Source organism: Pristis pectinata, chromosome 3 (genome assembly GCF_009764475.1).
Source record: "Pristis pectinata isolate sPriPec2 chromosome 3, sPriPec2.1.pri, whole genome shotgun sequence".
Classification (NCBI taxonomy): Eukaryota; Metazoa; Chordata; class Chondrichthyes; order Rhinopristiformes; family Pristidae; genus Pristis; species Pristis pectinata.
The window spans coordinates 48,673,654-48,689,811 of NC_067407.1; the positions used below are offsets into that span (position 1 = coordinate 48,673,654).

Consider the following 16,158-nt stretch of genomic DNA (forward strand, 5'->3'; position numbering starts at 1 on the left):
AATCATAATAGCTGTTACAAAATTAATGAACTAGCACTTTATAAACTATACCTTTACAATGTACAGCAATAGCACCTTCCTCATTCTCACAGATTGTTAAAAACCTTTTCACAATGGAATCACTTGGTGTACTTCCATCAACAAAGAAGAGGTCATAGTGTTCAAAACCCAGCATCCGTAAAGCGTTTAGCATCATAAATTTTCTTGTTAAGTCTTATAATTGTGGTAACACCATGTTTCCTGAAGTATGGAAAATAGGCTTCTGGGGCATGGAGAGGATAACCTAAGGATTATTGAAAACAAACTTGAATTAATCTCAATAAACACAACACGAGAAATAGAAGTAGAAGTAGGAGTAAGTCCTTCATGCCTACTCTGCCATTCAATATTATGAATCACCTTTTACTTCAGCAACAAGTTCCAGCACAAACCCTATCTCGATCAATTCCATTACTATCTAAAAATCTAAAATTTGGTTAAAAATATTTTCCCCACATTTCTTAAAGGCCTCAGTAGATTCACTGGTATTAAGAGATAAATGATTCTTCCAATTGGTAGTTTGAATTAAAAACTAAGTCACTAGAAAACATATTGAATCAAAAAATCTCAATTGTTCTCAAAGGTCTTTCATGAGAAATTGCCCATCTGAACTGATCAAAGGTACAAGTCCCATATTGTGCACTTGGCTCAAGCCACTCACTGCAAAAATGATGTCAACAAATTGGCCCATTGTGAAATTTGCCACTGATTTTTCTTAAAGACAAACCACTCCAAGTCACAATTAGAAAACAAATAGGAATTGCTTTTAACCTCATCCAAAATTATATTCTTGTGCCACCTTATACTGCACAGAAGAAAAATTGTACACATTTTCAAATTAAAAGATATGGCCTTGGCAGCAATAATACAAAAAGCATTAGTACAGTTTCCCGAGAATTTCTTCACATCCTGCCTATATATACACACATATTCCTATCATGCAGATTTTTCAGACAAAATGGAATAAAAAGGAACTTTTAATGTGAATGTGATTAGCAACCGATCATTTTGTAGTACTGAAGTGCAGCAGTGCCACCTGTTGCCCAAATATTCACTTTAAAGCTCTGTAATCATGAGTCAATCACAAATGAAACAATTCAGATGAAATTTCCAGTAAATTGTTTATAAAGAATTTGGCAAACATACAAGAGAAAGAATCTCAAAACTTCATTACTACAAGCTCTACCTACTATCTAGTCTGGATTTTAGATTTACATCCACTTTGAGTTGTAAGCACCCAATAAATTCAACACATCAGAAGCAGTGGGACATAACCTAGATTATGTGAGTGAGGGTGTGAGCAACTGAACTTCAGTTTATGTTGTCACCTTTGGCCAATCAGATCATCTCATTTTATTTAAGATTCAAGTCTTAAAAAAATTCTAATTAGCTGTTCACCACACACTTACGGCCTGCAAACAGTTGCCTTTTTAAATAAGAGAGGCATGATAAAGCAGTGCCACGATGAAAAAACGCACTATTCATTAAAATTGCAAAACAATAGTTACAATTTGAGCATAGAATATTGCATAAACCAGCAAAATATTAAGAACTCCTTTAAACTATCTTCTCACCATTTTCAACTTTGCTTTTTGGATGGGGTCCACTGAAAGCCAGAAATTTGCCATTGATGATCCAGTTAATATCACCATTTTCAACACGCTGCAGAGAAGAAATGTTGATCATGAACAAGGCTAATGCAATATTATTCTAATAATGCCATCTAGTAGAAGGTACATACAAATATAAAATGTTGTCTATCACATGTATATATTGGATATAGTATAACAAGTGGCTACATTCCAGAAGTGCTAGAAAATAGCTTGGGTGTCGGAGGTAGTGAAAGATGCTATAATTGCACGTCCTTTTTATAGGTTCACTGGCTTCTACTTATTCTGTAGACAAAGTGATGAGGTACACAACCTGTTGTGATTCCTGATCAATGCTCCAACATTCAGGAAGAAAGAAAGATACAGTGGGTAGCCACAAAATTAAAAACAGATTACCAGTCAATTATTGACTTCTGTTTGTAGAATCTCAAGTACAGACTGCCATACTTCAGTAACAGGTTTTGTATCCTTGTTTGTAATATCTCCTTCAGTAAATTACATCCACCACTAATTTCCCAATATACTTCATATTAATTCAACATACAATGAATTTTCTACAGAATACGAGAGTGAGGGGTACAGCTTGCCTCATAGTGCTCATATTCATCCACATCAAATTTTTCAAAATTAAGAAAGCCGTGTTGCAAGGCCTGAAAAATAAAACAGAATCAAATGTACTGTTAGTACTTTTTCAAATTAAGATAGGCACACAACTTAAGCAGACGGTGTGACAAGTATCTTAAACTCAAAGCATTAAAAGAATTATAACCTACCTGAAATTCTTTTGCTTCTTTGATATGCATCCATCATCCACAATTGGAAATAACTTGTGCCAAGTGCAGCACAAAAACTGTATCTCAGAACTTTAAGTATATTATCCAATTGTTCTCTTGCTGCCATTACATACAATCCATTTTCTCCAAAAAGGTGGTTTATTTGCTTCTTGCATTGGACTAATCATCCTGTGTGTGACCAGGGCATATAATCTAGACTGACATTTCAGTGCAACACTGAGGATGTTCTGTACTAGCAGAGTTCACGGGATTTTAAACTAAAGCCTTAACTTCTTCAGTGGATGCAAAACATCCATTGGTACTTTTTGAAAAGTAATATTAAAACAGATCATTTAATTTATTTAATTGCTATTTGCATATGCACTTTAGAAGTATTTTTCTGGCTGAAATTTTTTTTGTTGAGATAGTACTTTTGACTTCTCAACAAACGGTCCAAGCTTTCAATTTCTTATGGGTTTCCCAATAATTCGAAGAGTCAACACCAGGAAGTGAACCTCCACAAAACATACCTTATGTGGACAGCCACAATAAAACATCAGTTGAGAATATCTGAATCCCTTCCTACAAAGAAAATACTTCCAGTCATTTAACACTTTTCATAGCCCCTAAGAATCCAAGCATGTAGCAAGTAATTCTGAACTGCACATGGTTACATAATAATTGGCAAATAACAACAAATCCCAAATAAGTTCAAGAGCAAATATTCTTCTTGATGATGCTGATTAAGAGAAAAACAACAGCCATGACTTCAGAACTTCCTAGATTTAAATGATCTCTGGGTATTATTTGAAGTGCAGTGACACCAGGACACCCTCTAAATGAATACAGCTTACAGCAATCTCAGTATTGTAACTTCAGTGTTAGACAACATTGTGTCCTCAGGAATGTTGCAAGGGCTTCATCATAATTTTGCTTGGTAAAGAATGTCGTACTTTCTAGATGGCCCCAAGCAGAGCAAAGCACAAACTGGTATTTTAAAAGTGAGTAAATCCCAATTAGGCTGCTGTCTTGTGGAAGGTTTTGTTTTAAAAATCACTGACCCATGTGAAAAGGCACCAGATGAAAACACTGTACATCAAAAGCAATCTAACTCCTCCACAGTTAAATCGTCTTCAACATCTGATAAAGGTTTAAAGTACCAGTTAATAGACAAAAAATCCAATCAATGATTACAATTTCTCATGACAAACTCACAACAGACATTAAGAGTCAGGGGTGAAACACTCCCATCTCCAAATGTAACAGCATAACCAAGAATTGGTAAAACTCCAATAGGTCTTAGATGCACTTTTAAGTGTGGGAATCTTCTTGTAGTGATGAACCAAACAAATGAATTTAGCAGTACTGCCAAAACCTGGTAGAATAGCTACCAAATTGAAAATACACAGACTCAGTGAGATGGGCTTAACATGCAAAAAAGCCTTTTAAAATGCTCTTCAAGATTTGCTACAACACTGGTGTTTTTAGGTCCTTCTTTTAACAATAGTGTAATTCTCACATTATATAGGTCTTAGGTTGAATCTGGAATACTGCATCTGGTTTTGTTTTTCACAAAAGTACAAATTATCATGGTTCTGATGCGCAGCAAGTAGGAGCACAGGAATAGTGCACATGACAGAATCAGAAAAATGGGAATTTTCTCCATAGGTGAATGGTAGATTCCAAAATTATGTGGCAGATGTTCTTAGAATGGAGAGTGGGATCAGATACTCTGTGTGGAGGAGGATAGTGAGGAATTAACACTAACTATGTAATCTGAAAGTATGGTGGTAGCACAGCAGTTAAATTATCAGGCTAACAATCCAGAAACCGGAGCACAATCTCATCATGGCAGCTGCAAATTTTAAATTCACTTAATAATCTGAAATTTGGAAAAACTAATCCCAGCAATAATGACCAGAAAACTACCAGAAAGTCATAAAAAAAACTATGAGGTTCACTCATGTCCAGCTGGAGAAGGAATCTGCCATCCTTATCCACTCTAGTTCATACGCAAAAATGAAGTGCCAGCTCGGTAGTCCTGGATTGCAGATGTGTAATGAACAGGAAAAAAAACAGCATGCAACTGACAGAGCCAAGCAATCTTACAATCATTGGATCATATTGGAATCTCTGCAGTCTTACCATGAATGATGGAAGACAATTAAACAGCTAATGCAAAGAGGTGGTGCCAAGAATATCTCTTTCTGCAAGGCTTGCATGCGAGAACACTAAACCATATAACCATGTTCAGGCATAAGTGCTGAATAGATGATCCACCTCTGCTTCCTCCCGCGATTCCACACCATCACAGAAACCATTGTCTAGCCAATTCTATTTAGTCCAGCTGATGTCAAGATACAGCTGAGAGCACTGGATCCACGAGATCTCCATTTTAGTACTTAAGACCTACACCCCAAAATTAGCAATGCCTCTAGCCAAGCTGGCCCAATACTTTCCTAGTATCACTGGCATCTATGTGACAATGTAGAAAAATACACACACACATCATGTTCACAAAAGCAAGGAAAATTTCAGTCTAGCTAATTACTGCCCAGTCAATTTACTCTCAATCAAACATCAAAGTGATGAAGCGGCATAACAAATGACCCTGCATAACAAATGACCTGTTTCGATTTTGTCAGGACCACTCTGCTCCATACCTCAAGGTCTCAGTCCAAAGTTGGACCAAAGAACTGAATTCTAGAGGGAGGGTGAAAATGATGCTCTTGACATCAAGTCAGCATTCAACCAAGTAATAGATTCAAGGCACCTAGGTAAAATTGAAATCAATGGGCATCAAAAGGCAAAACACTCCAGTTGAAGGAATCAAAGTACTGGAGCTCACTAGGGCAGTGTCCCAAGCACAACCATCTTCAGTTGTGTTATCACTGCCCTTCTATCATTTCAAATGGTGTGGTTGTTCACTGACAATGGAACAATGTTCAATTTCATTTGCAACATCTCAGCAAATGAAGCAACCCACACCTACATGTAGCAAAACCCAAAGTTAAAAGTGGTACCCAACATTCCTACCATGAAAGTGCCTGGGAACGTCCAACCTGTTAGGACTTAATCACCTACGTTTGATATACCACATTTAGTTTTGTTTTCTTTACTATAGACTGAGAGTTGATAGGTTGCCCTTGAGGCACCTGTCCAAAGAGGTGGGTTTGGGGGGGTTCTTGATAATTTCTTGCAGCAATACCCATGTTGTTGCTAATGTTATGAAGCCTCAGGGAAGTCATTGTCAGATCCATCTCAACCACCTTTTCCCAGTGGCTGCAGAGCTGTTCCAAATTGCAGTGTGGATTTAGTTCCTCTGAAAGCACAGTGGACATGATCTTCATTGTGCAGCAATTCCAGGGAAAATGTAGGGAGCAGTACCAGCCATTCCATGTGGTCTTTTTTGACCTCACTATAGACTTTGACTCCATTAATCAGGAAAATTGAGGAACACCCTCCTCAAATTCAGCTTCCCAGAAATATTTGCCTCAATTTTACATTTGCTACTTGACCACAAGCAAGTGAGGATACTGACCAATGGGTTTGACAGAATCAATCAGTGAAAATTGGTGTTGAACAAGGTTGCATCTTGCTTCAATGCTTTCTTTCTTTCCAAAATTTTGTGCCTCACCTCCTACTAATTTCCTGTGAGAGTGGATCTAATTTTTAAGAACAAAATGGGAAACTTTAACTAGAATCTATACTCCCGATCCAATGCCTCAGTGGCCAAGCTGCAATGTGTAAACAATGTCTATCGTGCATATTCAGAGGCTGAGCTTCAAGCCATTGTCGACTCATTCATTAAAGTATACAAGATGAAAAGCCTATACTCAACGCCTACAAGACAAACCAGCCTGCCCCCAAGGCAGCACACTGCCCTGACAAAATGTGAACCACTTCCCATATTTAAGGACTCGTATCTTGATAAAGGCAGACAGCAATGATGAGATTGATCATTTCCTTCAATGCATTAGCACAGCCTTTGGTTGACTGAGGAAAATGGTTTCTGGAGATTAAGACCAATGCTTGGCATTGCATGGTCTACTGGACAGCAGTAATCGCTGCCCACCTGTATGCTTCTTGGTACAGGACTTATAACAGGCATCTTAAGACACTGGCAAGATAGCACTAACATTGTCTTTGCCAAATCCTCCATATTCGATGTTCTCTCCCAGGCCAACATTTCCAGGATCAAGGCTTGCAACTGGCTATGCTGGGCAGGCCACATCACTCATATGCACAATGCCAGACTCCCAAAACAGAGTATTCCAAGCCTTATCATGGGAAGGGATTACCAGGCAGGCAAAGGTAAAAAAAAGTTCAAGGAAGTATTCAAAGTTGCCTTCAAGAAATGCAATAATCCCCACTGACTTTTGGGAATCTTTGGCCTACAACTGCTCAAAGTGGCAAAGCAGCATTCAGGATCATATGAATGTTGACTCTATATGCAATAGACGTGGCAAAAGGAACATGCCACCTCACCAACTACCCACCCACTCCCTCTGATACTTGTTGTCTCAACTACCGGAAGAGTCAGAGGTCACAATGCTGGCCTTTAGACACACCAGAACCCACAAAACCAGAGTGGAAGCAAGTCAACCTCAATCTCCAAGGATTGCCTAAGATGTACAAAGATGACTCGTGACATTCAATTATGTTACAAATCACCAAGAACCCAGTATCAACATCGTGGAGGGTAGGGGTGGGGACACCTTTGACCAGAAACTTAAGTGGGCCAACCATATGAATACTGTAGCTACAACAGCAGGTCAGAGGCAGGGTAAACTGGAGTGCCTCACGTCCATCTTGTGAAATTCTATTAGTGAAGTGCTTCACTACCATTATCTCAAGGGCAGTTAGGGATGCGCAACAAATAGCAGCCTTGACTGTAACACCCAGATCCCAGAGAGTGAATAAACAAAAAAAGTTTTTTTTTAAAACAGGTAAACACTAGAAAATATTTCTGATTCTTATTTAATCAACCTCTGCAATAGACAGTCAAACTGGCAACTTTAGGATCACAAAACTGATAGTGATCATCACCACCTTAGAGTGAAAAGAATATTTCAGCACATTTAAAAGGGTAATGATGGCCTGTTACATCTTAACCTGTTCATGACATGCATGAAGGAGGACAAAAATCATACCAATTGCCCAGGCAACAATAGAAGTATTTGCCAGGTATGGGAACAAGATTTGTACCTTGGAAGTCAAAATATTGCTCAGGAAAAAAAGGTTACTCAGACCCCATTTTAGCTTTGCTCCCACCACAGTTTCAGGATGTGGACATTGCTGTTGAGGTCAGCATACATTTCTCGTCACTCATTGCCCCTGAACAGAGTGGCCTGCTAGGACATTTCAACCACAAGATCTCTAGAAACACATAGGCCACACCAGCAAGGATAGCACATTATCATCTCTAAAGAAAATCAGTGAACCAATAGGACTTTATGACAATCCAGTAGTTTCATGGTCTTTATTAGGAAGTCCATTTGCTTACAAAATGCTTACCATTTTTAAGTACTTGTCAATCCCACCACAAAGACATTAAAAACTAAACCAACTGTAAATAAAAGCCATTCGTACTTAAAAAAATGGGTCACTTACCTGATTGATTGCATGTAAACAATCTAGAATAGTTAGGTGGTAGGTGGAATTTCCAAAGGAGGCATCTCTACAAATTAAAAAACAAGTAAAACCTTTTAGAAATATGTCAATTTACTGATTAGCCATTGGTCAAGTAACTGACAAAAATATACTCAAAGGATGCACATGAATGTAGGGTTTTATTAGACCATATACATCAGTTAACAAAACTGTAAAAAATTTAAATAAATCCATTTTACAATTTGTTCCATTCAATAGTCTCCCCTGAAGAATGTACAAATTAATGCCAAAAGTGATTTGCTACTGATAAAAACACAAAAATCATAATTTGGCCAAAGAGCTATTCAGGTTTGCTAAGTCATTTAATAAGATGAAAGATCCAATCTTTGCCTCAAAAGCACTTTTCTGCTCTCCCTATACTCGTGGAATCTAGAGAGACCACAAGCAGCTGTGCTTCAAAACAATTCAGTTAACTGATCTCAAACGAAATGGTCTGGTTGTAATAGCAAGTCAGGATTCCCTGAGCAAATTCCAGAGGCCTATGCTTGATAACAGCAGGAAGGAATGACCCTGTAAATGCCACTGTCCCTGTCTAGTTTCATCTGAAGAATTTCCCGTTTTTATGTTGCCTATTCACCCTTATGAACAAAAAGCTTTTTTTTAAGAAAGAAAGGAAAAGAATTGGAAATTTCTAATAACTATGATATCAAACTGGGACGGCAGGAGAAAGACATGAGCACCATCCACCAGCCAGTAAAGGGAGCACCAAGAGGATATAGTCCTAAAAATTAATCTTTTATTACAATTAAGAGTGGAGAATGATTGGGATAGGGAAGCAGTTAAAAAGTTCTCCATTATGGGGCATATCCAAATAAAATTAGGGCAATAGTCTTCTCCGACAGATGTCGAACTTTAAAAACAGACCACCAATCTTTTGCGTCTCAAACTCTGGAAAACCCTAAGCACTTGAGAATTGCAGCAATAGCCAGAAAAAAAAAACCCACAACCTATCTGCAAGTTTAACTAGCACTGATGTGGGGTTCTTTCTGGGGTTGAATGAGTATCGAGTCAGAGTTGAGAGGAGGTACTGGCTGGAATGTTGAGTGCCAAAATAGTGGCAATGTGCACACATCATTTTGAATACAAGGGCATTCAGGGATCAAAGCAAAAAGTACCAACAATCCTACTTCTCACCAAAGATCCCAATGCACTGAAATTAGAACACTGTTGACTACACTAACTTCCCTAAGACCAATGACTACAGACCAACAAAGCAAGAAACCTACTCTAAACACCAATTTTTCATGCCAACAATAACTACACAGAATATTTTCAAAATATGATACAAGATTGCAATTTAACATGTCTTGCTTAAATACAACAATGATACCAAAACCCTACTGTGGAATAGTTTGTAAAGTCATTATGTAGGGTCTAGGAAATGGAGTGAAAAAACCAAATTCAGATTATAATGCTATAGAAAAATAGTCTGAGAACCAGATGATGAAACAAGTGCCATGAGGAATTTATTTTTCTGGAGGGAAAAAAAAATGCAAGAGTGGATAGAATGTGGAATGCATTGCCAGGGTAGTAATAGAGATGTATTCAATTGCAGCATTAAAAAAAATGGATAGTACCTGAAAGGAAAGAGTTTGCAGGACTATGGGGAGAGAGCAGTGGAGTTGAACAAGCTGGATTGCTTTTACAAAGAGCCAATACAGACTCAACAGACATCCCTTCATGCCTGAACCATTCTGTGATCACAAATGGAGTAGGTCCTTTAAGCCTATTCTACCCTTCAATATTACAGCTAATTTGACTTTGGTCACAGCTCCACTCTCCTGCCTGATCCCCAAAACCCTAGATGCATCTGTAGTATAAAATATCTATGTCAGCCTTGAGTACACTTAACGACTCCAATCGTTAGCATAGAGAACTCCACAAATTCAGACCTGCTGAGAGAAGAATCTGCTCTTCATCTCTGCCCTGAAAGGGTGATTCCCAGTATCCTGAGATTACCCTTCATTCTTCTAAACTCCAGCAAGCATTGGCCCGACCTCCTGCCCTCCACGAGATTCATTAATTCCTTAATATATACAAGTCTGTTGCTCTCAGTTTTGAATGATCAAACCCTCAACCATATGGTGGAGAAAATTCCAAGGATTAATCACCCTCTCAGTCAAGAAGTTTTACTTTATTTCAGTTCCAAATGGCCTACCCTTCTTCTGCCAGACATCTGTGGAACATAGAACACCAGAAACTCCTTTGGCATCCAGAGCCTTAAATGACTTTTATATGACAAGCTGCATAGAATTGACAAGCTGCATAGAATTGACAAGCTGCAACATGCCCAGATCATTTAATGATTTAAATCACTTCCTTGTCTGACTAAAGATATTACTATTAAGAGGGCAACTTGAATTACCTAGCAACAAGTACAGTAACATATATGGAAAATTTTGCACAAAGTGTCAAATCACATGAACAGGACACCCAAAGACGTATAGCAACAGCTGTGCATCTAGTCATAACCTTGCGGTTGCCAAGCTTCCTCGCACTATTCACTTTATTTTCTAAAACAGTTTGTGCACTGAGGATTTTGATGTAGTGTAACATTAAGATATGGGTGTTCCATTCCTGCAAAATCTTGTCAATTTCAAGTACAACTGAAACATACTACTGAAAATATTGTCCGAACATTTGTGCAAGAACACAAGATTTATTTTGGAGAATACTTTGCAAACACTGGCTGCAATCTACCTAAAGGAAGGCTTGCACATCTTGCTTTAGATCACAAAATAACAAAAAAAACTAAGCATATGTAAAATCCTTATGAGAAACTTAATTAAAATGTAGTTTACACTTCAAATAGTAGCAAGTGTACCATAACTACACAGTTGGGGCTAGTGCAAATCAGATGCAAACATTAAGCGTATCATGGAATTCACAGGAGTAATCAATTACCTGCTTGGGACAGTTTCATATTGATTCAATTTATTTATATGTAAATATCTACAGTTCAGATCCAGGCAGTGGGATTTGTCCTCACTTCCCAAAGTATCCACCCACCCAGCCTTACATTTTCCAGATTCAGAGACATGTTCTGCAAAGCCGTGTGATCTTCAAGCAGCACATTATTTTTCCAGGCAACATATTCTGAAGCAATCACCCATTCCCACCCATCATAAAACAGCCCGACAACTTTCAACAAACCACTGACTGACAAAGTCTTATGAACAGTTTTTAATTAAAATGACATTAAATTGCAAACAAATAATTAAACACATTAAAATAACACAAGAACCTCCCTTTCACCTAATGGTTAGTATACTGCTATTTGAAAGTCAGATTTCCCTTGCATATAGCTGAGGAGCCAGATGCTCACTGCAGCATATCACTGCTCCACCAATAAACATTGTGGAGAACCCATTAGCAGAACAGATGGATTTTCATCTCATTTCCAGCTTGCCATCAGCCTTTCAGCAAATGTGTGGAAGTCTCAGGCCTGCTGATAGCTGGTTACAGAAAGGATATGAAAGGTTTTGCAAAAGACGTTTGCCAGGATGCTGCCTCGATTAGAGTATTAACTACAAGGAGAGGTTGGAGAAACCTGTATTGTTTTCTCTGGAGCATTAGAGGCTGAGGAGCGACCTGATAAGAGGTATATAAAATTATGAGAGGCATGGATAGGGTAAAGTCAGAATCTTTTACCCAGGGTGGAAATGTCAAATACTAGAGGGCATAGATTTAAGTTGAAAGGAGCTTTGCAAGTGTATAACAGAGTTGCCTGGAACACACTGCCAGTGGAGGTGGTGGAAGCAGATATGATAGTAATGTTTAAGAGGCACTTAGGCAGGCAGACAATGGATGATAGGAACCATGTACAGACAGATAGGATTGATTTAAAATTTACATCACAGTTAGTGCAGACATCATGGGCCAAAGTAAGTGTTCCTGTGCTACTGTTCTACATTCTATGTTCTGTGGTACCAAAGGGCAAAGTTAGCTTGGATCCATATTTTGTATTTGACTGTAAATTGCTTCAAGATGTTCAGAGAACATGACCAATTACTACACAATTACAAATGACCTTTCTTTATTCCCAAATATCAGTAAGAATTGTCATTTGCTAGAAATTCATAACACTGGATATTCTCAGTCTCAGTATTTATCTGAGAATGGTCAAAAACTACATTTCCCAATCAATATCTAGTTCTGTAATAATCACACAGCCAACCAAAAATTGCCACTGGGGAAATTCTTTATTCAAGGTAAACTTAGTCCATGCATTAAAAAACCTGGAATTCCAAAATAAAATCTATTATAAAAAAAGTGTTGAAATTTTCAAAATATTCTCATTACATGACAGGAAAAACAAATCTGCCACCAGGTCTGGCTAACAGACCAGAATAATCGGCCATATCACCATACCTGCCAAACAGCACTTTCTGTAGCTGTTAGCCATTAATAGCTTTCTATCTCAGATGGTGGGAAGGCAAGCCCCAACTACCAGCTTTGATTTCCTTCCCCACCCCACCCTAAACTAGTCCTTCACTATAGTTCCAAAGAGCTGAATCTCTTGATCTTTTTGTAGGCGGACAGCCTCCACAACTAGCGATCCAGGTGGCGCTGGCAATTTTTGGCTCATTTGATGAAAGACAGCAGGCCTTAACCTCAGCTCACACACATATTTCGTTTACCCACTCCCCTGTCAAAACTTATTTTCTTCTATCTGGTAAAATTTTATGAAGCTTTATTTTTCCCTCACCAGTCTGAGTCTGCCTTTATAATGCATCATTTCCAAATACAAGGTATTGGTGGGTAATTAGTTTTTCCATTCCTATTGATATCTGTGCCATGCAGTGATCTCAGCAATCACCGGAAAATGCAGTCATGTGTGACATTGTACAGTAGGGAGCACCATAGTCTAAGAAATAAGGACATTACCATTTGAGAACAATAGGCTATTTGTAAAGACGAGGAGCAAATATAGCAGATGATTTTTATTCAGCAAATTCACTTGCTGACTGAAATTTCAGAACACCTTCAAATAAATTTTTGTTGTCCTCACCGAGCCATTCACCTAACAGATCTGATAGGTAATACTCAGGAAAATGCTTGAGCTACACAAGAAAATATTTAGGTGAGATGGAAACAACATAGTGTAATCTTTTAAACCTCATTGTGCATCTAGGTACTGTTATCAGTCCATACAAAGACCCATCACGTGATCTTTAGCGCATGCTGATGATGCGCCATGCAGAATTCACCATCACAAGCAGACAGCCATGATCCAGGGTAAAAGACTTTTTAGGGTGAAAGACAAAGTAAAAGTCCTCCTTTTTCAAAAAAGGATGGGGTATATCCCCCCACCCCCCTTTGCTATTGATGGAGCCATCACCCGTATTTCCTCCATTTCCTGCATCTGCCCTCACCCCATTTCCACCCCCCACCCCCAGGCAGAAAAGGACTAGAATTCCCCTGGTCCTCACCTACCACCACATCAGCTTACGCATCCAACATATCATTCTTTGCAACTTCCACCATCTACAACTGGATCCCACTGCAGCCACATCTTCCCCTACCCACTTTCCGCAGGGATCACTCTCTCCACGACTCCCTTGTCCATTCATCCCTCCCCACCCATACCCCTCCCTCCCCAGGCACTCTCCCCTGTAACCACAAAAGCTGTAACACCTGCCCTTACGCTTTCTCCCTCACCACCATCCAGGGCACTAAACAGCTCTTCCAGGTGAGGCAGTCTCTCCATCTACCCATCACCCACACACTCCTCCTTCTGGTTCCCCTCCCCACCTCCCTCCCTTTATTCCATGCTCCATTTTCCTCTCTTATCAGATTCTATCTTCAGCCCTTTGTCACTTCACCTACTACTTCCCAGCTTCTGACATGATTCCCACTCTTTCTCCCCCCCCCCCCCCATCTGCCCATCTCCCCCTTCACCTGGATCCACCCATCAACTGCCAGCTCTTGCTCTGCCCCTTCCTTCTACTTTTTTTCCCCCTTTATATACCGGCCAAGCTCCTCTCTCTTTCAGTCCAGATGAAGGGTCACGATCCGAAATGTCAACTGTCCATTTCTCTCCATAGATGCGGAGTTCCTCCAGTGCTTTGTGTGTTGCTCCAGATTCCAGCATCTGCAGTCTCTTGTGTCTCCAGGATAAAAGACTTAACTTTTTATTGTTCACAAGTCAACTTTGTTGTAGCAAACTGAGCAGACCATTTCCACATTATTTGTGACTGGTTGCTCCAAAATAAAAGTTCTTCTCAAGCACAAAAGATAAAGAACTGGATTGACATTACACTTTTAACAACTATTGAGCAACTAAGTACTTGTTACAGTCTTTTTACGTGCTTAACCCTTACAAAACAGTAAACTAAATCTGCGCAACAGAAGTACATGATGGGGACAGAATTTCTACCTGCACACCAGATCTAATGGCAGAACACCAAAATAACCTTGCAGAAATCCCAGTTTCTAGTGCTGGCGCTAGTCTAAATCAGCAGTGGCATCATTTACTCCATCACCTGTGCTCCTCATGGAGTATAACAAGGAAGCACAAACTTCCACAAATTTGACATTATACAAGCTGAAAAATCTGCTCTAGCCTTTGCTGGGTTAAACCTTGCACAAGCACGCCAGTCCCCATTCAAGTGACATAGCAGATGTCGACTCCCGGGAGCAAGGTAAGTAATAAAAATCCAATTACTTAAGTTGGTTAAGTATTTAAGATAATGATTTTTTAGCACGAGGGAGTGCCTCAAGCAAAGAAAAAAAATAATAAATATCTTTTCCAACCACTTCAACATACATTCTCCCCAAGTGTAGCAACAACCGCCTCAACAGCTTTACTTCCAAGTTTTCTTATATTCAGTAGATAATGATACAATTTAAAATCATTCTTTGGCATTCCTCAGGAAAAAGCATAAAGAAAACCAAAAACCACACCATTGGTTGGAGGAGAAGGAACCAAGTGAACCATCCTCATTTCTACATTATGAAAGGAAACTACATAATGAAAAAAGTTTGTTTCTGATTCAGACTATTATTAGTTTACATGGAAATTAAGGCACATTTGAAATGACAGAACCAACAGCTATATCAAATGCAGCCATCCAATTAAAGAAATCAATACAGATCCCCAACATTCCAACAGGCAAATTTGTGCAAATGTAATTTGTCCGTTATATGATCTATCCAGTTTGACTTGACAAGATCTGTGGTAAGCGCCATCGCCTCAGGCTTATATCACAAAAGCCTAAGCAAATTAAAATATATAATCATTGTGACTAACCATAAAATCAAAATACGCATGTAGGTTACCCAACAAAAAAGTGAAAAATAGACACTAAGTTTAGTAGCTCATGCAGACATTCAGCTTTTGGTTTTAATCCTACATGTTAACCCTTGTCCAGATCAATACGAATCTTGCTAACCATTTAGATAATGTCATTTTCATTCAGTGCCTATGTACACATACAAATTATAAACAGGAGTATGTCCCTCTGCTCCTTGGCTGCCTGCTATTCAAGATTACAGCTGATCTTTTTTGGAACTTCAACTCCACATTCCCATCTGCCCCAGCAATCTTTCAATCCTTGCTTTTCAAGAATCTATACCTAACCCTGCCTTAAAAATCTTCAAAGTCTGAGGAAGAGTTCCAATGATTCATAAAACTCTGAGCAGGGACAAAATTTCTTGTCACAAGTAATCTCACCGCAATCCCCGATTCCAAATTCTCTCACAAGAGGGAATATCCTTCTCACATCCACCACATCAAGACCCCACAAGATCTCGTATGTTTCACTTCAGCAGATACAAGGCAAGCCTCTCATTCCATGCATCAGTCTTGTAAACCTTCACTGATCTGTTTCCAGCAGATTATTCAAGGAAGCATGTTAAAAATCAACACATAGTACTTCAGATGTGGTGTCACTAAATACCCCGTATGATTGCAGCATACTTTTGTATTCAATTCCCCCTGCAAAAAATAACATTGTTGATTTCCTGATCACTTTTAGTACCTTCATACTAGCTTTTTACAAATCATGCATTAGGACACCCAGATCCCTCAGCATCTCAGAACTCTACGATTGTGCTTCATT

The 16,158-nt window shown here is 38.9% G+C and overlaps 1 protein-coding gene across 1 annotated transcript in view; it reads right to left on the reverse strand.

The window, feature by feature from the left end:
* The window catches only part of cdc14ab (cell division cycle 14Ab), an 84,874-nt gene that overhangs the window by 44,122 nt on the left and 24,594 nt on the right, over positions 1–16,158 (reverse strand). The window contains 5 exon segments of the mRNA XM_052012418.1: positions 52–172; positions 174–283; positions 1,614–1,701; positions 2,237–2,299; positions 8,036–8,102. Of these exon segments, the coding sequence (XP_051868378.1) occupies positions 52–172; positions 174–283; positions 1,614–1,701; positions 2,237–2,299; positions 8,036–8,102 (449 nt within the window).